This window comes from Aythya marila, assembly GCF_965140915.1.
Source record: "Aythya marila genome assembly, chromosome: 15".
In the NCBI taxonomy this organism is placed as follows: domain Eukaryota; kingdom Metazoa; phylum Chordata; class Aves; order Anseriformes; family Anatidae; genus Aythya; species Aythya marila.
This window is the reverse complement of record NC_139056.1, coordinates 13,174,143-13,200,862: the sequence shown is the minus strand read 5'-3', so window position 1 is coordinate 13,200,862 and position 26,720 is coordinate 13,174,143. Positions and strand designations below refer to the sequence as shown.

General features: G+C 39.9%; 1 protein-coding gene across 5 annotated transcripts in view; it reads left to right on the top strand.

The window, feature by feature from the left end:
- CARD11 (caspase recruitment domain family member 11) overlaps positions 1-21,890 on the top strand; it is a 47,152-nt gene extending 25,262 nt beyond the window's left edge. For all 5 annotated transcript variants that reach the window (XM_082772469.1, XM_082772468.1, XM_082772470.1 and 2 more), the window contains exons 6-24: positions 1,509-1,661; positions 1,758-1,883; positions 2,359-2,556; positions 3,036-3,215; positions 4,237-4,291; positions 5,500-5,603; positions 6,790-6,893; positions 8,127-8,179; positions 8,857-8,989; positions 9,512-9,713; positions 10,544-10,670; positions 11,791-12,031; positions 12,445-12,541; positions 13,551-13,646; positions 14,150-14,282; positions 14,822-15,001; positions 16,146-16,270; positions 17,105-17,220; positions 17,781-21,890. In XM_082772469.1, the coding sequence (XP_082628595.1) occupies positions 1,509-1,661; positions 1,758-1,883; positions 2,359-2,556; positions 3,036-3,215; positions 4,237-4,291; positions 5,500-5,603; positions 6,790-6,893; positions 8,127-8,179; positions 8,857-8,989; positions 9,512-9,713; positions 10,544-10,670; positions 11,791-12,031; positions 12,445-12,541; positions 13,551-13,646; positions 14,150-14,282; positions 14,822-15,001; positions 16,146-16,270; positions 17,105-17,220; positions 17,781-17,985 (2,628 nt within the window). In that variant the 3' untranslated portion in view covers positions 17,986-21,890. The remainder of the gene's footprint in view (positions 1-1,508; positions 1,662-1,757; positions 1,884-2,358; positions 2,557-3,035; positions 3,216-4,236; positions 4,292-5,499; positions 5,604-6,789; positions 6,894-8,126; positions 8,180-8,856; positions 8,990-9,511; positions 9,714-10,543; positions 10,671-11,790; positions 12,032-12,444; positions 12,542-13,550; positions 13,647-14,149; positions 14,283-14,821; positions 15,002-16,145; positions 16,271-17,104; positions 17,221-17,780) is intronic.
- The last annotated feature ends 4,830 nt before the right edge of the window (positions 21,891-26,720 follow it).

Genomic DNA, 26,720 nt, shown 5'->3' with positions numbered 1-26,720 from the left:
GAGTCCACAGTGGGGAAACTAGAAACTATGAACAGGAGAAGTTGGCATGGTCTCTGCTACAAAAAATATTGTCGTCTGATAAGTCAAGCTGTTGAGAAATTGGCTCTTTCAAGGTGCAGAGTGCAGCTGCTTAATTAATGAGCATTCAACTCCATGTTTTAATCCTGCCGTGGTCCTTTTTACCAGTAGGTCAGTACAAAGCTGGGCCTATTAGCCAGCCTAGAAATTTTTGACACTGTCCCTGTGTACCCTGTTCTATGCTATTGCCCCACTTGTGCCAAAAAGTCCTGATGAAGCAAAGCATAATAAAGGTTTCTGAACTTGGGTGGTCACTGATTTCCAGAATGCCCCATAAAGAACTGCTGTAACTTGCACAAGGAGCTTAACCAGCCCTTTTTTGGGAAACAAAATTGGGAACAAGGTTGATACGCAGCTAATTTAGCACTGCATTACACTTCGAAAAGCATAGCCAAGTATTAGGATATATGTGAAAGTGATCAGCGCTTTGCTGGGCAAGACTAGTGGCCTTTTAAAATAACACTTTAAAAATTATCAATAGAAAACATTTCAGAACATGGCTGTAGCCTTTAGCAGTGCCTAACAGTTCTTAGTTTTAATACAAATCCAATTCAAAGGTTGAAAAAGCATGTGGTGTAGAAGGTTCTGGGAGTTCTGGTCCATGTAGACTCTCTCATATTGATTGAAATGGTCTTATACATGTAGCACCTAAAGTAATAGATGAATTATCACTAAATGTCTAAAAATAGGGTTGTAATTCTCCTAAGTGAAAATATAAATGAACAAAAGGTAGTTTGTTTTAGAAATATTTACTTTATTAGGTAACCGAAATGTCACTGAAATCTCCAACTTAGTCTAGGTATTTTAAAAATAAATATGCATGTTACTTGCTTGCATTTTGTGCCTTTTTCATCTTGCATTCATTGTTAATTTTGGATGACAGTTTATTTGTTGGAACCTGCTCTGGTAATCTTGTTAATTTTAAATCTGAAAGAAAAAATATTGCTGGACACCATAGAAAATGAAGCTGTGGTACAAGCGAATTTGGGCATGTTTAATATTCTCTAAGCATAGCCCTCTAAAGCCTATGCATGCTTTAAAAATTCCTCTGAATGTTTTCTTAGGCCCTGCTCTTTGGCAAAGGGTGAATTTTGTGTTCAGTGAGAGCTGATTAATAGAGAAGAATTTTAAATGCAGGGCTTGGAGTGAAGAATTGTGACTGCATCCAAAATGGATCAAATTATAGCCAGTACAATAAAACAGTAAAACTGTTCCTTCATCAGACTATTCTGACAGCAAGACAGACTTTATTCATCTTCTCTGACAGTATTTTAAAATATGAACAAATGTCCATCTCTTCTGCTGCTTTCCCATTGCAATACCATGTTCATTTTATATTCCTCTTGTTTGTTACCATCTTTGTTTCTTTTTTCCCCTACAATATTCTTTTCTCTTTCCCTGGCCTGTCTCATAAAAATGTCTTTCATCAGGCTGACAAGCGGAGTTTACCAGATTCGGACAAAGCCATTTTGGATATTCTGGAACATGACCGTAAGGAGGCACTAGAAGATCGTCATGAGTTGGTCAACAAGATCTTTAATCTCCAAGAGGAGATTCGTCATGTGGAGGACTTAAGAGATAAGGTGAGAAAGGAAAGGATGGAAAGAAACAGGATATTTCAGGCTAGTACCCAAAAGATCTTTTAGAGCAGTAGTAGTTAATGGTCTGCCATTTTCCAGTATCTTGAAGAGAAAGAAGATTTGGAGTTAAAGTGTTCAACGCTAGGAAAAGACTGTGAGATGTACAAGCACCGTATGAACACTGTGATGATACAGCTAGAAGAGGTGGAAAAGGAGCGAGACCAGGTATCTAACAGTTAAAGTGGGGAAAATTAGTAGCAAAAGCCTGTATCTCTTCTGTGTCACTTTGGGGGACTGTGGGTAATTGGACCCAAAATACCATTAAAGCATAAACATTTACAAGAAACTCTACTCATTGGAATTTGCATTATAATAATTATACGCAGGATGATATTGGGTTGTTACCACAGAGTAGCATCCTCTTGAGATCTTAACAACTACTGCAGGCTTCATATTAGTGTCCATACAATTTGCACTCTGGAGTATTTTGCCACCAACCCAGAGAGAACTGGAGATGAACCACCCTCATCATCATATTTTTAAATGGTACTACTGTGGCACGTCCTGGTCTTCACTGCTGTGTTAATTGGTGGATGGTTACAATTTCTGAAGTCCCCATTCCAAATGCCTTACAAACAAAACCACCGGGAGAAAGTATCTGGTGCCCAGATACAAAACAGGTTTCTTCTCTCCACTGCAGGCATTCCGCTCACGTGATGAGGCTCAGACACAGTATTCACATTGTCTGATTGAAAAAGATAAATACAGGAAGCAGATTCGAGAGCTGGAGGAGAGAAATGATGAACTCCGAATTGAAGTGGTTCGGAAAGAAGCTTGCATTGTTAACCTAGAGTGCAAACTCCGACGGCTCTCTAAGGACAATAATTTTCATGACCAGGTAGGGTTGAGAAAGACAAACATGAGTTATTTATTTAAGACTTCACTTGTAAAACAATATAATATGGAAGGAAGAGAGGACTCCATTTATTTCCTCCATTAATTAACTAAAAAATCTACTTCTACTAAATGCCAACGCTCTGAAAATTTTTTCAGTGCAATGGGGTTCAAGTTATCCACGTCACACACATAGCTTCTCAAAGGCTGGAATTTCACATCTTGATTTAAAATGGATGGGAAAAATTGTAGAAAGAATGAATTTCTGCACTGGGGTAGAAATTGTGAATTCTTTTTGAGGAATTTGTTCCAGTAGACAAAAATACCCACAGATGTCAATCTGAGTTACTTTTTTGGGACTGGACCACATTCTATGTGAGCTGAAGCACTCAAGTCACAGAAAATTCTATCAGATTACTCTAAAGGGAAGTCATGAGCAATTGTACCAAACTCTTCTCAGTAGTGTTTCCCTCTGATCTTTAGAGTTTGCCAAGGAATCTACCCATTACCATTATCTCCCAGACCTTTGGGACTTCTAGCCCAAAAGCCAATGGTCAGGAAGCAGATGACTCCTCCACTTCTGAAGAGTCTCCAGAAGACAACAAATTCTTCTTGCCTGATCAAGCTCGACTCAAGAGAAGAGTGAACCTAAAGGGAATCCAGGTATGTTTTAATATCAGTCTGGAATGGTACAGTGCAGGGACTGTTAGAACAAAGAGATGATACATGTTGTGGTTATGCCTCTGGAGCACTGTGCTATAAAGATAGGAACAGATTTGTATAATACTGTCAGTTTTTACCCTGTGGTGATTTGTGTCTTGAGGAGCAGATTTAATCAGGTTTCATTGACCATTTTCTGTCCCTTTTCTCCATATTCTCCTTGCTTCTGCTGTTCATTCACATTCTTGGAGCGCTGTCAATAAATTGATTCGTTGCCTCCTTAACAGTAGTGAAAAAAAATGACATAATGCCGGAAGTCTAGCACACAAGGAACTAAAGGTGGAAATTGAAGCATTGGTGGAAAAGCTCACATCAATAGGTAGAAATAATACAAAGAAATGGACACAATCTAGAGTCAAATTAACTGTCTAATTTAGAATTAAATTACGGCAATTTCCTCTCACTCAAAAGTAAGGGGTAGCATGAGTTAGGTCCATGATTTCACCAACTAGCCGCATTCACACTGCTATTATCTGATGCTATGTTCATGAATTGTAAAAAATATACAGTCTAACATTTGGGGTTTTGAGCTTCTCTTCCCTTTCATCTGCATTTGAATTCTCCCTGCCCTTCATAACCTTTCTGAGCTTTTACTGTCATTATTACTTATGGCAATAGAGCTGCATTTTTTACATTTCATGCTCCAAAAGGATGCCTGTTGTATTAACAGCTGCCTGAAACCAGTCCCAAGGCACCCACTTAGCTTTTTTTTTCTTACTTTGTTCCCTCAGCAGATTCTGGAAATTGCAATACATTTAGGCCAGATTTTGAAAGTAGTTAGGTAGATAAATCCCATTCATGGAAGTGACATTTAGATACCTAAATATCTTCAAAGTTTGAAGTCCTGTTGTTTAAATGAGGACAAATATGCAGCACAACAGTGAAAAGGGGGGTGAAAATCTCTTTTTTACAGTATGTGGCAAATATACTGCATTTGTTTTGATTTTTGTCCTCTTTCTTATAGATAAATCCAAGAGCTAAATCCCCTGTCGGCATGAAAACAACATCAGAGTTTCAAGGTCAGAAAGAGCACCTATGTCCTTATTCCTTTTCTGTTGCTTTGTCTCATTCATTCCATCTCTTTAAGTTATTTTAACAAACATTCCAATTCTGGATGTTCTTAACCAAGTCCAAGCCAGTAAAACAGAGAGTGTATCTCACAGTGACTAATGTCATAATCTGAAGTAGTCAAGTGTTCTACTCAATCAACCTCTCCATCCAGAGATACCTCTACAAACACACAATATTGCATTCAGTAACTAAATTTTCAGTTTACTTAATTTTCCTTTTAGCTTATAAAAATTGTGAAGGCTGTTTTGTGATACCTGTACTAAAAGTGATACTATTCTCTTTTGGCTGTTGGAAAAATCCTTTGAGCTGTATAGACCCCAATCTAGTGATCATCTAATGAGTTTCCTTGTCCTTCAGCAAAAAGGAAGGACTTTTTAGAAATTATTTTTTAAATCTAAAGCATTGCAAAGGCTGGAGTGGGGGAGGGTTGACCCACCCATCAGCCAGCTGCCAAGTTACCAAATTAGTTGCTGTATACTCCTAATTCCTCTTATTTAGCTAACACTGTTCTCAAAGCAAAGATCTTAAGCGGCACTTCCTTTATTTTTATCTGCTGCAGCATGGTAGCTGTTGTACAAAATAACAAGGTAAACGTGGTTTCCTACTGTAACACATTGTATGTATGTTTAGTATTAGGTGATGGCAAAGTTAGTTTGAATTAGAGGTGCTGGAGAAGGGAGGAAATCCACAGAGACATTAACCTGGGGCTGCTGAAGGATCTCAGACTTCCTGGTCCCAGCTGTAAATTTTTGGTTGTAAAAAAAGAAAAAAAAAATTAATTCAGTGAGTCAGCCTTAATGCAGATTGTCAGATCCAGATGATGAAGGTAAAACACAAAGGAATAAAACAATCCTTCTCTAATCTGGTATTTAGTATTTGTAGAGCTAACAAAAAAGTGCAGGAAAGAATTGAAAGGAATGGTTGGCAAGAGGCTGTTCAGCGTGGTGTGCATTTCTGTCCCAGGGCAGGAAAGGGTGCCAGTGCTGCCGAGTGCCTCCTGCAGCCTCTGTCCAGTACAGGAAGGACAAACATGATAAACTGAAATGGAAAGATAATCTTAGGTGTTGTTGCAAATCTGTGAAAGATTCTGTATTGAAAGTGATCTAACATCATTTTCTTTGCTGTCTGTATTTTTCTCTGTCATCTGTAAGCGCAGCAGTCAGAGCACAGGATGAAGATGGGGCTGATGCCAGCAATGGCCGCACAGACACTAGTTCCTCTAATTCTGTTTCCATCAGCAGCTGTGAAGTCAGCAAAATTGTAAGGAGCCTTCTGATGCCCCTTGCCTGTCTGCAACCTTCTCTCCTAACGTGGCTGAGAGCTTCTGCAACGCAGTGTTATCGCTTCACTAGCATCCCAGCTGTGATCAAATTCAAGACCTTTGTCAGAAGCTCTCTTAATCCTTTTACCAGCATTTTGTTAGAACCATGTGATTAGCCTTTTCCAAAATTACAGAACTGCTCTATGTTTATTGACAATTATTTTAGAGGTATTTATGACCTCTCACTGTCTCCTTATACCGTTTCACATTTGCTGTTAGGAAGATGAGATTCTCTTTGAAAGCTGCTTTGTAATGTAAGAAAATTTTCAGGTTATACTTTTTTTTTTTTTTTTTTTTTGATTTCTCTAATGCTTCTTCTGTCCGTAAGTAACAGTGAGTGAGAAAAGGGGTGCAGATCACAGCTGGAAGTTTCTGCATGCCATAGCCAAACCATTTCTTCCCTGCTTGCTGTATCCCCATAATCTCTCAAGGTAGATATTCCATTATACATATGTGAGCACTGACACAGCAGGACAAGCAGACAGAGAGAGTGCTCTTGCAGAGTGTTAATAACAAAGAACAAAACATCTTTCTAGAACACCGTGAAAAATGCTGCCCCCAGGAAATTAAAATTATACCCAAGAATAGCCAGGAAAGAACTCCCTGCCACTCGTAATAAGCTTAGCTGTTTTAGGAATATTCTTTGGAATATCTGTTGGATACTTCGATGACTTACACTATCATCCCTGCAGTACAATTTAAAGTTGAGACTCCAAACCAGTGTACTAGATTAATAATTGACTCTATAGAGATCTGTATTTTTCTTCCTCATTCCTACTATGTGTATGTCTAGAAATATATGTATATATGTGTTTACATTCTACTTCTCACCTTCTTCATCCTGTATGTCAGCTGTGCAATATTTATTCTGCATATCAAGGATAAAGTTAAAATTCTTCAGTAAATCCACTCACAGAAAAAGGTATTTTGCCATCATACAATCTGAACATATAGCTATAATGCTGGAACATATGAATGTGAGTCTATAATCATTTTTTCGTACTTTTGGATATGTTTCTCAGTGCAGAATACTACTGGCAAGCTAACAGACTAATGCTTCTGTAAATTAAAAATGATACCATGTTTAATACAGACATCCTTTCTTTTGCTGATGTTTTTTAAAAGCAAACCCTGAGAAATCGCAATGACAGTATCATGTCTACCACTCCTGAGCCTCCAGGAAATGACTCGATTGTCCGACGCTGCAAAGAAGATGCCCCTCATTGCAGGTAGGTAGCTGGTAAAGTATGTCCAAAACCTGGTGGCACAATGAGGGAGTAAAAAGGGCCTTAAATGTCCTTTTGTGTGTCTCTAGCTGGAGAGTTTCTGTTAGGAAGTGGGGGTAACTTCCTAAATGCTTTTGGGCTGCAGCCATTCATCCCTAATCTTGTCTGTCTCACAGACATCTGAATGGCATTGACCCCTTCTCTGAAAGCTTTATAGCAAAGTGATACTTAGAAATAGTGTTTTGGTGTTGGTGTCAACAGCATTGGTGTTTGTATCAGAAATATCAGTACTCTGGCTTAGCAAGGTCTGAGTGTGGCGTTATTTTCTTGAGCTAGTAAGCACTAAAGTCAAGTATCTTGAGAGTATGCCCAAAATTCCACCGTAGTTTATAACTTTATAATCAGCCTGCAAAGGTTTTTTTTAAATTCGTTTGTTAACATAATCCAAAATAATTGCTATTCGCATGCCAGGTTGTGGTTTTCACAGTTCATCTGATCTTGATTTGTGTGAAAAAGGTGAGATCATAGTTCAATATGTAAGAAATGGTATATTATTTCCTTGCTTATGCATGGTGTAAAAATAGCTGATTCTCCCCAGACTGACTGAAGAAATTCACCCTTTACCTAAAGCCAACTATGAAGAATATCAGCTCCACAGGAGACCTACAAATCATTCTGAATGGGAAAAACAACAAGCTGTTATTTAGACAGTTTTGCAACCGAAGGACACACTTTAATGAAGTCTTTCTGGTGAAGCAGACAAATCACTTGGCTGGACATCACCAATATCCCCTTAAGAGCAAAATTTTGGTGCATTTTTTCTGTTTAGTTATAAGGCTGCCCATTCCAGTCACCCTCAAAAGCAAAGGCTTTATCTAAGTAGTGTTAGTGGGAGCTAGGCTGGGACTAGAGCTGTGGCATGAGTTTCTTTGCAAACACTTGGTACACCTTGCCATTCTGTTACGGTAGGCATCTAAATAACCATGTGAGGTACCATTAAGCTGTTATAAAGTCCTTCAAGTACTTTAAAACAAGCAGCTAAATTGCTCTTAAACATGTCATTATTCCTTTTTTTTTTTTTTTTAAGCTGTGCTGTTGCCTTATCTAACACCTCCAACATTTTTCTTTGTCACTGAAAAGTTTCCTCCTTCAGAACTTAATGAAATCTGCTGAAAATGGGAAAGTGAACATCTTTTTCTCTCTCTTCTGTTATCTTACCTTTGTTTTTAATTCCAGCCTGGTTGAAGAAGACAATGACAGCTTTGGATTTGATGCTTTGGAGCTAGATGGTAAGAAAGAGGATATCATATAGTTTAACTGTGAGATGTGATGAGTTTACCTGCTACAGGTACTGTCAAATTATCAATATACCAGATAAGATGGGACACAGTCTGGAAAAAAAAAAAAAAATCAAGTCAGATCATCATAAAAAGAAAGCAAACCTTAAAATAAGGAAAGCATCAGACTGAGAGGGGCAAATATAAAGACAGCACTGAGAAGTATATAACTACCCAGTGAGAGGACAAGAAGCAAGGGATACAAACTTAAGTGTTAACACTTATTAGAAAAAAAAAAAAAAAGAAAAAAAAAAACTTTTTTACTGCAAGATCAATCATGCAGTGGAATGAGGTTGTCTGGAGAGATTGAGGTGCCTCCGTGGCGGGAGATACACAAACCTCAGCTGGACCAAGTCCTGAGCATTCCCCTCTGTTTAACCTTTCTATGAGCAGGGGAGTTGATTAGGCAGTCTCCAGAGATCCCATCCAAACTGAATGGATCTGTAAGAGCGAGTGGGTAGGTCTAGTAAGAAAGACTGGAATTCCTTGCCATGGTCTATAGAGCTGAATCATGGCTCTTATCAAGAATTTCCTCATTCAGTTTTGGCTAGGATCAAACTTCCATTTTCACCTCTTCCATCTTTGTCACTCTGTCTTGGACTCATTTTCATTTTTGTTACTCTTTTCAGATGACAGTCATGACAGACACTCACATGGAGCTCCTTCAGTTCACTCTTCCTCCTCTTCTCATCAGTCAGAAGGCCTGGATGCCTATGAGCTTGAGCATGTCAACTCCATATTTAGAAAATTCTCTCTGGAAAGGTATTTGAGATGCCAGTTTACCTGTCAAAAACAGAGACCCCCATTGATCTATTAGTTACTGGAGATATATATTGACAGGAATACCATGTCACAAGTTGTCACTTGACACAAAGATCTCATGGTATTGTGCTAAGTCTTTACTTCTTTATGTTGACAGCAGTATAACATTATTTTGAACTACTTTCATATCCTGTAATACATTGAAAATCACCTTAAAATTTCAAAAACTTCAAGGTGGACAACATGTTCTGGAAATTTAAATTTATCCCTGTGTTCTTCTTATCTTTCTCCAAGTTCCTAGGTGAGGTTGCCATTATACATCTGAGTACTTGAAGCAGTTGCTGTTCTCTAGAACTTAGGCAGTAATAAGAAGAATTTCTTTTAGAGCCCTTATATTCCAATACTTGATAACATTAAAAGCTTATTTATATGTCTCTCATTTATCATGCATGCATTTAACTCTGGATTGGTGGTTAAAAGATGAGATAACAGTGTAACTCTTACTTCCTTTCACAAACACAGACCTTTTCGTCCCTCTGTCACATCAGTTGGTCGCATCAGAAACTCCTGCCATACCATCCAGCGCATAACACTGAATGGAGACAGTCTCAATTCAGAAATCACTCTTGTTGGAGGTAACGATAAAGGGAGCTTTATTAGCTCTGTCAAGACAGAATCACTTGCAGAGAAAGCAGGTCTTCGGGAGGGACACCAACTCCTACTGGTAAGAATAAAATAATCAACACACAGCATTAAATGTCTGTGCACCTGCACATCACGCTCATCACAATACTTTCCTTCGTGTCTTCCTTCACCTTGTGTTAATGGCAAACCATACAATTCTTTTAGAGAAAAAAATAATCTGATATTGACTATGAAATTATGGGAGAATAGCATTTATGGACATCCAACACAGAGACACATACTCCTTTTCACTTTACACTACTTCTGTATGGAAGAGATGAGAGTAACTGACACTTTCCTAAATGCTCTGCCCTTCTGAAAAGAGTAGAGTGGGAGTTGCTCTCAGCTTCCCAGTAGTTGCCTGAAAGGAAGTTCATGCTACTTAGCTCAGCATGATGACTCCTAAACCATTATTTAACTGGCACTGGATGTGCAATGAGACAGAAATGTATACAGCTGCAATATGAACAGGAAGAAGGGCTGCACAGCTGCATAGCTGTACCCAGCATCATGTAAGCACTTCAGTGATGTTTCTGCTAAGTTGCTTATTGCTTAGAGTTTTCCCTCCATTGCCAATGATCCCAAACCTTTTTATCCCATTAAAATACCTCAAAGGGAAACAAACAAACAAAAAACAACTGATATTCTTGCACTACTTACTACTCGATTTATCAAAGACCTGCAGCTTGAGTCCATGACTGCTAACATTCCTAATTTGAGAGAAAAGAAACTACGTAATTGGAACATAATCTGCATCTTGATAGCAAAGTGTCTGGATTGATTAATGAGAAGATTATGCCGCTTTAAAAATGGTATAATGGACTCAGAGATTGAACCTGCACTGGATAGTAATATTTCTTTCATATCTAGTTGGAAGGCTGCATCAAAGGAGAAAATCAGAGTGTTCCCTTGGATACTTGCACAAAGGAAGAAGTTCACTGGACAATTCAGAGATGCAGTGGTCCAGTAACACTCCAGTATAAATCAAATCACGAAGGTAAGACCAAAAGTATTTCTCATCTCTAATAGCTCCAGGTCTATTGTACCAACTAGTGTGGATGAGAATAACAGAACCAAAATATCTTTTATATTGGCATAAATCTGAAGCATGTCCACCCATATTAGTTATCCTGTGTAACTGCTCCAGATTTAGCTATGAACTGAAAACAAACAAACAAACAAAAAAAGCCCGTATGCTTGTCACTACAGGACTCTGAAGAATTTACATGGTGGGCCAATAACTACATGACTCACAAAACAGAAACTTATTTTTATATACCATTTTCTGTAATACAGTGTGGTGACCTGAATCGTCTTTTATCTAGCCAAAGTCCATTTAGCATTTTACCTGATGGAGTTGCCCTGTTTATTACCTTTGTGGCTTTATCTTTTCCTTAACATCTGGAGTTTGTGTGTGATGGATAGAATTTGATTTTAGTGTTCAAGGCTTGTGATGATACTTTGGGGTTGTGAATCAAAAATTACATTCCCAAATCCATTTTTTACCGGTATAGATGAATGTTCAGGTTTTATTTATTTATTCTGGTTAGAGAATTTCAGCTGAATAAATCACACAGGAAGTGATGTCTTTGCTTTTCTTTTATGTTTTCAAAGGTAGGAAAAAATATTCTAAATTTTTGAGCACTGCTTAATGGTAGATAAAGCATGTTATAGTTTGTGGGAGTGCCAGTTAGGGGTAATAATAAAGGGAATAGCTTGTCATTAAAACTGGTGGCAAAACTCAAGCTGTACTCACAGGATAGAGTTACAGCTATGTCTGCATCTTTGCTGAGAAGTTCTCTGTTTTACAGGTCGAGTTTGGAGCACTGAAAGTAGGGTTATCTGTTATAGGTATCACGACAATGGGAATATTCTCACAGATACTGATACTAACAGCATGACCTGTTTCTGAACCAATGCCCTGTTGGTGTCTTTAAGGTGCAGACCCATAACCTTGCTGTAACTGGTGCAACTAGCACTCTAGAGGTACAAACCCTCTCTCAGAGGAGTCTCTGAAGTTTCTGCTGGACTTCTCTCAGAGGATGCCCCAGAATACAGCAGTGCTGAGGTTTTGACCAGTGGCTGATCATGCTTTGCCCCTTTCTTTATTGCTGCAGGTTACCGAAAGCTGCTGTCAGAACTGGAAGAAGGGCTTATCACATCGGGGGACTCGTTTCATATCCGCTTGAATTTGAACATCTCCAGCCAGCTGGACTGCTGTTCCCTGTCAGTGAAATGTGATGAGATTGTTCATATTCTTGACACCATGTACCAGGGAAAGTATGAGTGGCTATGTGCCAGAGTTGATCCTTTCACGGACAGGGATCTGGAAACAGGGACCATCCCCAGCTACAGCAGGTGAGTGTAATGCAGAGTGACCATGACTGAGAGCAGTGGTTCTGTAAATAGGAAAGTTAATAGCTGCTGTAGAAAAGAAGTGTATGTCTTCATTTTTAGGAAAAGACCAGGTGGTGTTAAGCTGTAATATGAGCTGTAAAACTTTAGAAAGGAGGCTGCACATCTCACCCAAAAGAATAATGTGGGTTTCTGAAAAAGAAGCATAAGAAAATACATCATGGAGATTCTTTAATCCTTAACTGCACTGCAGTCCTGCTCATTATTTTATTCCTGTATTTACTATGTCATTTATTCAGTCCTCACTGCTATTTCTATTTAATCTTTTCTGTCAGCACAGACCCATTGCAGTTCAGCCTTTTTTCTAAGGGGTTTCAAAGGTTTCTTGATCTATGAGATTTCATCCTTTCTTTCAGAGCCCAGCAACTTCTTCTGGTGAAGCTGCAGCGGTTGATGCACAGAGGAAGCAGAGATGAGACAGAAAGCTCATATAATACCCTTCGGGCACTCCGGGTAAGGACCTACAAACAAGGTCTTTTTAAAATCCATTACTCCACAGGTAGTTGTTGTTCATCATGTTAATTTTATGGGAATTCCTATTTACACTCTGTGTAGGTTTTGATTGTCTCAGGTAATGGGTGACCTACGTTTGCTTGAAATAATATTGTCTCTGGCAATGTACCTACCTCCAGTGCACTATTAACCCTTCCTGCTATAAGGTAGAACACTTTAAAAGTATAGTATCTGTTCTGTGTCATAGTTAATCCCTTTCATTCTTCTCTTCCCATAAGCCTCTAACACAACATCACATCTGTATGAGGAAGAAGCTGTGTCCTTGGAGTTAATAATCGGAATTATTTCTTTCCTGCTGTGAACAATTGTCTAATCCAAAGAGCTGTTATTGTCCCACATTAGAAAAATGTTTGTCTCCCAACCTACACGCCATGGAGAAAAATGGGATTTTCAAGTCTTCACACACAACAGCCCTGCCAGTTTCTTCTTTTCCGTCAGTGAAAGAACTTTTATTTTTCTTTCTTTAACCCCAAGGATTCGATCTTTCCACAATTAAAAACTAACTTCATGATGTATTACTTACCAGAGTTCTTTTCTAGAACTTTTAATGGAGCTTAGGAGACATACACGCTTCTAACATTTGCAGAGACACTGGAGCCACATTATTTGATTTCAGTCAAGGTTGTGCTATGCATTCATCCTGTACTCCAGTCCTCACTCATCAAAGGGATGGAGAGCACCAGCAGCGATGCCAGTGAGAGCAAAAGCTTTGCATGCTATTTCTTGATACAGAAATTACCTCCATCATAAACTGTGGAGTGCAATCGCCTGTGAAGAAAGGAATGTGGAAGAGCAGTAACCGAAGTGCTATAGCTTGTTTAGAACATTGTATTTGGGGTAGATATAAATCAGTCACTATCCCTTTTACTTGGAAATACAAAATATCTGCTTCTGCTTGTTCTGTTTCTCTGATGCTATGATTAAAAAAAATATATATTTTTTTCACTAGAATACATTGCAGCCAGAGGAACCTGCACCACCAAATGACCCAAAAGCCAGCCCTCGCCTGTCCAGAGCAAGCTTTCTTTTGGGTCAAATATTACAGGTAATAAAGTTTAAACACTCAGTGGCATGTCTAAAATAGTAGATCTGAATAACAGATATTCTCAGGCTATCCTAATCTCCCCAGAAACTCTACCTCAGGTATAGAGGTTGCATAAAGACTTCTCTGTGGTACACAGAAGGGGCAGAGCTGTGGGTATGATCTGCAATGCTGTTGTGCAGATACTCAGTGTGTGTGTGTTAATCTGCTGTGGATACATCAGTGCTTTGACTCATGATAGCAGCGAGCTCTGCCAAGGAAAAGAAAAGCATGCCACTTAAGAGCAGAGGAGAAAATAAGAAATCCCAAAGGGCATTAACAAAGGCTGTGAATCAGATCTATGATATTTAAAGAGACTTAGAATTTAGTCTGCAGATCCATGGAGTTTTGTCTTTGATAGACATAGGTAATTCAGATCTCACAGATAACAAGCGTGGACTGATGAATGCATAGGAGAATAAAGAACATAAGTAATGAGGGTCAAATCTCTTTGTTCACCTTTTCAGTTTGTCAGCAGGTCTGAAAACAAATATAAGCGCATGAATAGCAATGAGCGAGTCCGTATCGTCACTGGCTGGCCCTCTGGTCTGGCACGGACCTCATCTGAAGCAAAGAAACCCTCACCTGATAAACTGGAAGGTATGGATATAAAATAATGATAGCTTTTACACATGGGGTGCTGGTATGAAGGCCTACTGTGTAACTAACTGCATGGCTTTAAAAAATGTTATAGGACTTCCCTATTACTAGCTTCTCTGTTCTACTCTGTGCAAAAATTAGGCAGTGTTTGTTACCAAAAGACTGATTTTACTAAAAGTACTTTGGGGAACCAAGCCTTCATGAGCAAGCTTACAACACTGAAACTTCCTGTTTTGTTGGCAGTTCTTCCCAGGTTCTCTCTTGCTCTTTGTCTAAAGCAATTAACTTATTAGCAGAAAGATTCTCCTAGCAAGTCTTCTGTTAATGAAATGCTCTCATGAAAGCAAAACGCACTTGAATTATTTAGTGTTAGACCGGACATTTTACTACTGGATATATAGTAAGGATAACCCTGGCATTAGAGAAAGGAGAACCAGCATGAATAACCATGTAATTTCTGGTTCACAAGTTTCTTCTTTTTTTTCTCCAAATACTGATGGAGAGGAAATGCCAGCATGAATGTCTTGTTTTCTACTCAGATTTGGATTCTGAAAGTGAAATCAATAAGAGGCTCAGCCTGATCCCTTATAGCTTGGTGAGACCCATCCACTGTGAGCGCAGGCGCCCCGTTCTTTTCACCCCCACCATGCTTGCCAAGACCTTGGTACAGAAGCTTCTGAACTCTGGAGGCGCCCTGGAATTCAACATATGCAAGCCAGGTAATGGGATAAAGACTGCCAACCCTTGGTGTTGGAGATACGAGCATACACGTATGTGCACATACACAAGGGCATGCCCTATTGCACGCTGCATGAGGTTTTTAAGTCATATCAGAGTGGTGTACAACTACAAATCTTGTTTTTTGAGACTGAGATATTTGAATGTTTTTGAGACAGCCAATGCACACAGTTATGAGATTCTGTGTCTGTGAATATTATCCATGTGTATGCTGTGTGGTTGCTAGGATGCCCCTCAGAGACTGAAATGCTGTGAGTGCTCTTTCTGTTTGCATACTGTTTGCATACTGCATATCTAGGCAATGTGAAATTTTGATTAATTTGTTTCTAGTATTTGCTATTATGAGGAATATCTTCCCTAGAGCGATTTTATGTTTCTATCTCGTCCAAGGCTGTGAAGATTGTGCATTTGATCTGCTTGAAAGACTGATTTTCTTCCATTCTAAGTATTTACTATTAAAGCAATATGCAGTACTGTGATTGCTGTAGGGCAGGATTGTATACAACACAGCATTAAACACAGCTGACGTTTCATTTTTACACTAATATTGAATACCCACCACATAGTACAGTCTTATAGTTATCCAGACAGAGAAACTGAAAAGTTAAGTATCATAATAAATATCCCCTGTCTTGCAATATAAAACAAAAGCTTTGATGTAGAGCTGCAATTCACAAGGGGACCAGTACCACACATTGCAACCTAAGCCAAAATTTTTTGAAACTTTAAACACAAATGTTGGAACACTAAATCCATGTTTTAGGATCCTGTACCGAAGTGACCTTCTTTTTTTAGCATTTCTCAGCATCCTTTAGCTCTGTAATGTTACTCTGTAACATGAGGTGCTGGAATTGTATTTACTGTTTTAATTTAATGCCTTCATAGTGTTGTGGTAATTGCCCAAGGACTCATTGGTGCAGGATATAGCTGAGGTGCTCAGCTGTGATCAGATTAAGGTTTAATTGAATTTAATGGAAGAAATGAGGCAGCTGTTAAGAAGACAATTCATTGTTCATCTTCTTTCCCTGAACCATCCTGACATCCTGGGTGAAGTACTATTGGACAGTTGTTAGGTGTACTGCTGTTGTAATCATGATTTTTGTCCTCATCCACTTCTCCTACCAGATATTGTAACAAAGGAAGAGTTCTTAAGGAAGCAAAAGATGGAGACTATCATCTTCAGCAGAGAAAAGAATCTGAACACATATGAATGCATTGTACCTGCCAATATTGAGGCTGTCACTGCCAAGGTGCTGAGAGTACTCTGTATCCATTGCATCAGCTGTCTGTGAATCTGTCTGCAGTGTGTGTTTCTTCTTGAATGAGAGATTGACCAATTTATAGTTGCATGTTCTTTTTCTTGCCCACCTTAAATCTTAGATTTGTATTTATTCTCTCACATGGCTTTTATTTGTGCTCCTGCTTTTCCTTTTCCTTTTCATCCTCAGCTATATCCTTTTATATTCTCACTCATTCCCTGTGATGACCCACATTGATGCAGCAAAATATCCTTTCATTTTCTGTGCTTCATCCCTTATTCAGTTCCTTTTCGTATTGTAAGTATATGTGAATGCGCGAGAGAGTAAGAGATACAAGGACCGAGACAAAAGAAAGGATAGCCTGAAACACAGACACAGGGGTGTACAGTACAAAGATAATGATGTCAAAGACAGAGATCTCATATCAAGTAGAGTAGATTTGATGCACAGCATGGAGAAAAGGAGAATTAAAGTGATGTTTTTTCTCATACAAGTAGTTGCAGTAGATGTTCTCTCTGAACAAAGACCATGTGTGTGTTTGTGTATATATGTAAAACTTTTATCACACTCTTCAATTTTAGATCAATCAATTTCTATTTAAAACCTTTTCAGAAAGCTATTAAGCTTCACTTTTATTTGACTGGCTAGTTGTAAACCAGTAGGAGGAGTTGGGACTTTAAAAGTATATTTGATTAAAAGGTTTTAAATCAGTTCAATGGTAAATGGAGAGCTTTTCAGCTGACCCCATAAGGTATGGATACCTTTATCTCAAGATTCTACAGCAATGAATGTTCCTTTGTAACGCTGTTATGACTTTGTTTTTAGAATAAGCATTGTCTACTGGAAGCTGGAATAAGCTGCACAAAGGATTTAATCAAAGCCAAGATATATCCTATTGTTCTCTTTATCAGAGTCTCAGAGAAAAACATCAAGAGGTTCAGGTAAAATATCAAACCTTTTGCATATTTGATATTCTGTCTTATTCAGTGAGTGATTCTCAAGTCCAATAATGTTATCACTGAGAGAAATGCAGGTGCTCTTCTTTCTTCATCTGGTGTCTGTGTGTGCATTGTTTCCTACCATGTCTCCTTCCTGAAATATTGACCAGGAAGAAGAAGGAATTCCCCAAATTTTACATTCTTTCACTGTGCCTGATAGCAGTGATCATTGTGGGAGGATAAAACTGAAGAATATGTCTTTTTCTCTATGCTTAACACTCCCACAGCATTTCTTAAGGTAACACTAGCTGTAAGAGGAAAGTTCACAAACACTTGCACTCTCCCTACATTCAGCCCTCTTAAATTATTTTCCCATAGCAAGTATTTTTCCTTGGGGGCAGGATGGAGGTGAGGGGGGGGATAGACCTGGAGTAGCTGTATTCTCCACTGCTTTTATTGCTTGTATATAATCAGTAGAAAATAAATTCTTGATAGGGCAGCTGGGACTACGGGATTCACTTACAGTGCAAGACATTTATTTTTGGTCTGCTCATTTGATACAGGAAACTACTGCCAAAGCCAGAGACCGAAGATGAGTTTTTACGAATGTGCCGTCTGAAAGAGAAAGAACTGGAGGCACTACCATGCCTTTATGCCTCTGTAGAGGCAGATGCATGGAGCAGTATTGAGGATCTTATCCGAGTAATAAAAGACAAGATCGGAGAAGAGCAGCGTAAAACCATCTGGGTAGATGAAGATCAGCTATAAAAAAATAAGTAAAATGAAGCTCTTTGGTGACAAGAGGACATATCCAGGTGGAGCAGGGGCTCACAGAATTCTCTGATGCAGTGCCCAGTGCTCTCTTCTGTTTCACCCTTGCTGGCTGGGGACTTGCTACTGGCAGAATGCGTGTATGGAATGGAACTGGAACTGTGCTGAACAGCCAACGTCTCAGATGCTGGGGATCTAGGGTGTGGATCGGACCACAGCCACCACCACAGCTTCTGACCCACCAGCATCTTTTAATGGACAGCAGCTGTTTAGCAAGTCAGAAGGACAAAGATCTTGCAAAGAAGCTTAGGGTAATTTATTATGTAAAGACACGGTTCACATTTGGCCCATCAAACACTTCTGATGAGACCAAATAAGTGAAATCTAAGAGAAATAAAGCATGAGGATTAGACTAAAGGATATGGAATTGAGACGTGTCCTGCACCCATCCCGAGGTGAGGTTCCAAAAATAAGTAAGGAAGCTGTATGGTAGCAAAAGAAACACTACCGCTGGTGGCCGAGGCAGCTCTGTAGCCCTGTTTCTCTGTGACCATTTCAATCAGAAGGGAAGAGAATAGCTGTAATTCCTGGCATTAATTAAAATGACAATTTTCACTTTCTCTTTAAATCCAGTCCTGTTTAACAGTTTTGTGGGTTTTCTTTTAGTCTTGGCACTTACAGAAAGAAAAAATGAAAAGACTCCACAGTCCCAGTGACACATCAGATCTTTCCAGATCTGCCAATGTTTCATTTAGTTTTTCCCTGCCTCTGTATTGTATTAATTTGTATGTCTCTCAATTTTTACCATCTTTTTTACTTGTGGAAAATTCTATTGTGCCTTCTCTAGGCAGCAAGGTTCTCTGTTTCTCCACTGAAATCTGTATTTCTGTACAACATCATTGCCTGCCAACATGCCTGCTCTCAACAGGAGGGACTGTTCTGAGAAGAGGAAAAGGAGAATTTCATAAGCCAGTAATCGCTGTGAGCCACTCAGTCCTTGACCTCTCTGCCATGACTGACAGCAAGGAGACCAGTGAGTGTCACACTGTGCTGTGGCCAGCTAGTATAATATTTTCAAAAGTGTGTACATGACTTAGAAGACCACATCCCATTTTCAGAAGCACTCGACTCCTCAGAGAGTTTAAGTTCCACCAAAAAATGAGTGGGACTAGGACTCCTAAATCTCTTAGGGATTTTACATTTTTTCCTCTATACATCAGACACTGCACTGAGACTGCCAAATTGATTCAATAAAACTGATCAGATAATTATGACTTGCACAGTTGCTGATCTGAAATGCAATAAAATCTGACCTACGGATGAAGAGGTACACATCTCATTATCCTTAGATCTTTCATCCCCTGCCATATCCCTCCTTTTTAAGATGCATTTATTAACAAACAAACTTATCTCTGCCTCTGTGTTCATCCCATGTCCCCTGTCTTGGTAGCTCAGGCCAGCATGCAGCAGCTTGCAATAAAAATAGAGAATCCAAGCAAAACATCTGGCCTGGTTGCCCTCACTACATTAACTGCTGCACTGTCGTGGTGACAAGCTTCTGATGTTGGGGGTGTCTCCCAGGTGGGCTGGGTCAGTTCATGTTAACTTACATGACTGTGCTTTTCTGCTCTTCTCTTACTTCTATGTATATCATTTTTTTAACTAATGCTGTCTTCCAGAAGTCATTTATGTCAGCTTACATCTAACTTTCTGCTGCTGTGTTTTTCACATTATTAATGTTTGAAAGACTGCTCATAGCTAGCATTTCTCAGAGAATAGCTTTTTACCTTCCCAATGCCATCTGTTTGGACTGCGCAAGCAGGGGGATACTCCTATTTTGCAATCTCTTCACAAAGTGCAGGCTGCATCCGCAATTTGCAACTCCCTCCAGGGCAAAGAATAACAGCTGATTGGGGTATATATAGAACAAATTGGACGATTCTTCATAGAGCCTCTGTAGCTCAACAAGAAAACAAAGTGTTGGCTGGGAAAGCTGAGCCTTCCAGGAGCATTTTTGCAGACATTCCTAATGTCCTGATCATGCAACCTTGTGCGACAGCTGCCTGTGCTTTGTTACCGTGACAGTTTTGAGTCCGCAGCTGAGCAAGGGGTGGGCCTGCGAGAACATTCCTGGGCTGCTTCAGCAAAAAAAGTTCAGCCAGATCAGCTTCAGAGCCTGCAGGAGCAGCCAGCTGCCTGCCTACAGGACAGAGCTCACCCCGTGTCCCTGCTGCAGGGATCAGGAACAGCCGGCGGGGTGGCTGGGACAGACGGGGAGCTGGAAGGAGGGGTTGAAGGATCTTCATCTCTCATGGCTGCTCCTGCAGTGGTCTTCTCTCCCCACTGCCTTAGTTCTGAGCCCTCTTTACACAAACAACAGCTGTGGATGTGATTTATCTCACTTAACTTCAGACATGGAAGAGGTGGATGCCAAAGTCTGAAGGAGGTTCCTTTCACAGTGAATGGAGATACACCTCCCAAGAGCTATTTGTCTAACTTACTGTAGATGGCTATCTTAGGATGAGATAAATTGCCCTCTGAACTGTCTCTTTCTTTTCATGGACTACAGAAGAAAACTAGAAAATTTGCCTGGCCTTTAGCATTTAGCTTTTTGATCTGTATTTTAGGACAGCTAAACCCACCTTATGGAAAAGGTGGGACTAGAGATGGAGGCAGGGAACAATGACAGATCTAATTATTTCTGTGAAATGAGAGGAGCAGATACACAGAACACATTCTTCTTCTCGATATCTGAGCAAATCTGTAAAATCCCAGTCCTGCAGATGCTGTAAGGCATTGAGGTTGTCTACTCATTTGACACAAGACAGCCAGACTCTTAAGCGAAGTTCACTGGCAGAGCTATGTACTGTGGCATTCATAACCCTCATCTCTCTTTGACTAAATGGAGAAGGACTGGAAACTATATTCCCCCTTGACTTCTGGATGTGAACTCAAAAAGCAAATCTGTAACTGGAGCACATTCCCAGAAGTGCAGCAGAGCAGTAAGGGCCATCATCATTTACACTAGCTGAAGAAGTGCTTCTGATGTAGTTCCAAATGCTGTCCATCTAAACTGGAAGAAATTAACCTCTGTGTCTTTTGAAATATATTCAAAACTACAGGCTTGAAAAGAGGCCATGAATTTCCCTAAATGGCAGAGTATTGGAGACTGTGTGAATCCCAAGTCCTGAACTGGCAGATCTGAAGTGCAAACTTTGAACTTGGGCTGTAGATTTTCTCAGTATTCTTGATTCTGCTAAGTCTTACTTACGAGGTATGACTTTAATCTAGCAACCACTTCCCTCTTCACATGCACATGTAATATGCTTCTTGAGCTTCTGATCACATAAACAAATGCCCACCCATGCATAGTCAGCTTATTGGTCAAGGATCAATAATGATCATTTTGTTGAGAAACTGGAAGAAATTATTAATAAAAGGCAATCGAAACTGGAAATATTGTAAATGTTTGTTGTAAGCAGTGTCACAACTGAGTCCAAAACAAGGTCTCCGCTGGATCTCATGGAAGTGTAAGGATTTGACAAATTTTCAGTTGGATTTTCTTTGGGTGTTTTTGTATTGTTAGCCAGCACTTGGTATAAGATTTGCAATCAACAACAGGACTTGCAGGTACCACTGTAATTCAGACAAATTATCCGAGACTAATAAAATCAAGCTGCAGACCCACGTTACAGCTGGCTGCCATGGCTGGACATCAGAGTTCAGATCAAGCCATCTGACAGAGACATGTCTGGATACCAGTTGTATTTGTCTGTCTGAGGTAAGCAACATTTACATTAATCCATTTTAAAACAAACCTCACGACATTTCTAACTGTAGTCTGTGAACATTTCTCCATAATCTGTATTTTAAGTTAAAGAGGGAATTATCAGAAAATCAGGGTAATTGTCCCGTATTCAGTATGCTACTTTTTTTTTTTTTTTTTTTTTTTTTTCCAGAAGTTCTAAAGCATTAAATAATAACAGTCTTTCATAATATATTACTGGAAAACTACTTCTTTCGTTTAAGAGCTCACAAGAGGTGGATGAAAAATTTTTAGATGTGGATTGTTCTTTGGAAAATGTCATTGAAAAATTGGCCACTAGAAAATTCAATTGGAAATTTTTTCAATGGAATATTGTGCTGTTAGAAAATGTGTTTTAATCCAAATCAATTGTCTGTAAAAATATTTTAATTCTGACATTTCATTAAAAAAAAAAAAAAAGTTTTTAAGTAATACTGAAGTAGTTCTTTTCAGTATTTCACATACTTTCAGTCTCTTACCTAGAAATATTTCTGGCTTTATTTTTTTTTAATTTTTTATAGTCGAAGTATTTTTAAAAATCTACATTTAAGCATTTAATTTGATTCAAGCACATTTTGAAGAAAATCTTGTATTTGATTTTTATATTCTACAAAGTAATTGAAGTCAGGCCTTATAGCTATCAGATGTGGAATAATTTCTGTGATCACAAGGAAAAAAAGCACTGAATCTGGCTTTACATTATATTTAACTCTGCTGCTAAAATGATGTGTTATATAAGTCAGTATCATGCAGTTCAGCACATTTGGGAATTGTTGCAGGTAAAAATTTCATGCAAACTTTATTACACAGAATTTGATATTCCTTTGAATCAGAATTCTGGCTGGAGGCTAAGCTGTCAATTGGTCTGTCTGCAGCACAGACAGCTCTGGCAGCACAATTTGCAGGGGGGTAGGAACACACACAAAGCAGACTTTTGCTTATGAACCTTAAGTGGAGATAGTTGCCAAAGCTGGAAAAATGCCTGTAAACCTGTTAGAAGTATTTGTATTTTTTTATGCCAAGCTATTTTCATGGGTTAGGGTTGGAAAACTCTGTAGCAAGGGTGAAGGTAGAGAGACAGTATTCAGGTGGGCCAACTTCAGCTCTGGGGGTCCAGAACTGCGTGAACCCTGGAGCTGCTGTGAGGGTACAATGCTCGGTCACCTAAGGGGAGATGTTCAAGCAGCAGTCACCGTGCTGGCTGCTGTAGACTCAAAAAGCAAGTCACAGTTAGGGATTTGGGACTTCTGGGAGAACAACATTCTAGGATTTTGCAATTATTTGAATTGAGTACTCTGAATCATTCAGCATTAATCAGCTTATACTGTGAAGCCTATCAAATGCGTTCCCTCTTGGTGTAGCTGCTATCTCCCTTGCTTTTTTTCACTTCTGAGGACTGAATGGTATTGTGCTATTTGTGCTGTTTGTCATTAAAAGGTACACAGGATTTCAGCTGATTCCTTTCTTATAAGTTCCTCTGCTTTCCCCACATCTCCTGCCTTGCTCAGTTTCCAGGGTTCTTGTTTGCTCCCTGCTCCATGTAACACCCAGGCTGATTCAGGGTTTGCAGCACACTTCGCTTGCCTGAGTTCCTTTCTCAGAACACTGCTCCATGCAGTCATGTCCAGCGCACCGAATGATTAATGTGCAAATTGAAACTGTAATTCAAGAAAAACCTTGTGCTTTACTGGGCTCGTCCCCAGAAGAAAAGAAAAAGGAGGCTCTCATGTGGATCAGTGCGATGTGCCTTTTGACTTTGGAGACCAAATCCCAGTGTGGTTCTTGGTTCAAGCTCAGTGAATACAGTCCTTTGGCTCTGGCACTTGGCTAGCAGCACAGCTGTTGGCTGGAACTCCTGGCACAGCAGGAGTTACGCTGACAGCGCGGTGCGAGTCCTGCCCACGCAGGACCTGAGGGAACTGGGGTAACTTATTCTGTCTGACACCTTCCTGAACGGAAAACCTAATTCAGCCAAGAGACCATGACAGGAAATTTCCTCCTGAATCTTTCAGGAACCGCAGAATTCTGCCTTGCTCCCAGAAATCACACTCGATATTTCTGCAAAGCCCTCTGCAGCCCTTACCCCCCAGAAAAGAATCTGTGCCATCCTCATGGGCTTTCCCTCACGTCTTTCTAGTGAAAAATTTTGGTCTTCCCCTCTGATCCTACAGAAGCAAATGGAAGGCCTCCCAACCTAGTTTTCATCTGTAGTGTTCATGTTTCTTTACGAAGAAGGTGTTGTTAATGTTCCTGTGCAAACAGAGGAACTGGACAGAGGGTTGGTGTGGCCGGCCTGTCCAGGGTAGCGCCACGGGCTGGCTCCTTAAACCCTGCACAGAGCTGGCTCTGGGTCTGCGCTGCTCTGGCCTGAAGACTGAACAAGAGCGTAATGCAAGTCTGGCAGCACTCTCAAGGATTTGAGTGGTGGCTGCCTTAAGCGGTGAGATTTCTAGTTTGATTTGAGAACCCTACCAGTAAGCCAAGTTCAGAACAACAGGAAACTCGTCCACCCTCCCTCCCCCGCCTCCTTTTTTTCTGTTCCTCTGCTGCAGAAACCTTCTGATGTTCAGATCACAGGCTCTCCGGGGTTAAATGCACCATTAGTCACTGGAAAAAGAAAAAGAAAAAAAAAAAAAAAGAAAAAAAAAAGGGAAAAAAAGAGACCCTTTAAAAGCAGATGGTGGGTGATAGGGAACCTGTTTGAGAGTAAATATCTACACCAGCATGTCTGCTTCATCAGATATTAGCATCAAAAGCTGTCTGACAATTTAGCAACAAACAGCAATATTGATTTTCTTCCAAACTGCAGACACAAAAAGCACAGAAAGACAAAGATGGAGAGATGGCTCTTTCATAGGATCCCCATCATGCCTGGGCAAATAACAAGGCGGGACTGCCAGGCAGTGAAGCACCTGCAACACCCAGGTCAGCATAGTACCAGCAACCTGCAGGTTACAGGTGACTGAAAGACGCAGGGGATGGTCCAGCTCCTGGCCCTGAGGGTGTGCAGCACGCAGTGATACCTTCCCAGGGGTGAAGAAGTGGGGCTGAGGCTGGGCTGTTCCCACCACGGCAAGTGGGAGCTTGTGGATGGAAGGTGAACTGGTGAGCTTGCTTCCCTTGCTGTTTTCAGAGGATACACGAATTAATCACTACAAAACAGATGAACAGTAATAGCTACCTCTCCACCCAGCAGCCATCCTGACTTTTCAGGGCACTGGCAAAGTAGCCATTTTTCCACCCTGGCAATCTGGAAGAATTCTACCAAAGAACTAAGATGCAACTGTTTTTTTTGTTTGTTTGTTTGTTTGTTTTTTTCCTTTGTTCTCTGTCCCATTAACTTCGTTTTCCCATGTTGGTAGAAAAGTCTTCTCATGACCAGCAGTCAGATCTCGGAACCACTTCTTTTATCACAAGTGTTTGGTATATCCAGTCCTCTGGAGAACAGCTCTGATTTAAATTCACCACAGCTATTGGTCTCACATCAATTATGTACACTTTTCCCTTGCCTCTCAGTCTGAAATGCCAGTGAATCTGGTAGTTTTTGCTCACAGAAGTGGGGAACTAACAGGGATCTGATCTTTGGCACAGCCTGCAGTGATTGCAAGCACCAAGGCATTAACAAAACAGCGAGGAAAGAGAAGCAGGCACTGAAACTCACTGAAGTACAATCTCCTGCTCACAAACAAGTATTCAGAGAGTAACTCATAACATAGTGCTTCAGAAGTACATCAGGACAGTGCCCAGGAAGGGCTACACAAAGCAATACCCAGCCCTGGTCATAGGGACATCCAGAATGCTCAGGATAGAACAGGACAAGAAATAAGGAATAACTTGTGCCTAAACTTCCTGGCATAAATGGACACAACTCCATTAACTTTTAGCTCTGTGCACCAGAAGGAGCTAAGCTGGATATTGGCTCTGACCTAGTTGGAGTTCTTTATAGCAACATTACCGTATTGTTAAAATGCTGTTTTAAGAGCCAGTTTTTGGTTGTTGCCTTCATTTTTTTCACCCTAGAGAAAGCTGGTGGGGTAAACTTCTATTAAATGAATGTGAAAAATTGATGCCTGGGTCTAAGTGCACGTTTATAAATATAACATCAAATTCAGTGGCTTACAACAGCAATGTCTCCCAAAGAGCTCTGCCCTCCAAGCACTGCCTACCCTGCTGTAGTAATGGTCTTTCTCTTACTAGCCTCCCAAAACACTCAAGCAGTCTTCCAAAGGCAGCCTTATGCTGGTGAGATTTAGCTCTGTCATTGTAGCATGTCTGCAGCATTTACTTCTCCATATCCTGGTGCTGAGCTGATTTGCTCATTATCAGATTGCTTTTTATTAATCACAGCAGTAACAATGGGACAGAGAAGCTAGAATACAGCATAGACACTGCTTCATTTGTTCCAATTGATTTTCCTATCACATTTTATTACTACTATTTACTTTGTGCGCCTCAGAAAGATTGAACTGCACTGTGCAGTAGGGGTACATATTTGAATTTCTCCTCCTTTTAGCTCTTGCTATTTCTATTATGATAGTCAGAACAGTGGGTTCTTCCAGCAACTAAGCCATGACCTTCTCTGCTATAAAACAGCATATAGAGGTTTTGTGATAATTAGACTCCACCGGCGTGTGAAGTCCTGCATGTGGAGTCCTAGGGAAATCCATGAGAATCATGGATACCGAGCACATCTGAAAATTAGACTGCCAAGATGGTATTTTACAAATTCTCAGCTCTGACCAGAACCACAGCTATAGCTAAAACAGCCACAAGGTGTAATTTGAGAGTATGGGAATATGTGTATGCGTCCTATACTTGGACTAGGATGTTCTGGTGGTTTCAGGATGAGGTTTTGATTTGCAGTAAAAATAACGGAGATGATGGTGATGAATATGCTTTTTCTTTTTTTTTTTTTTTTTTTCTTCCT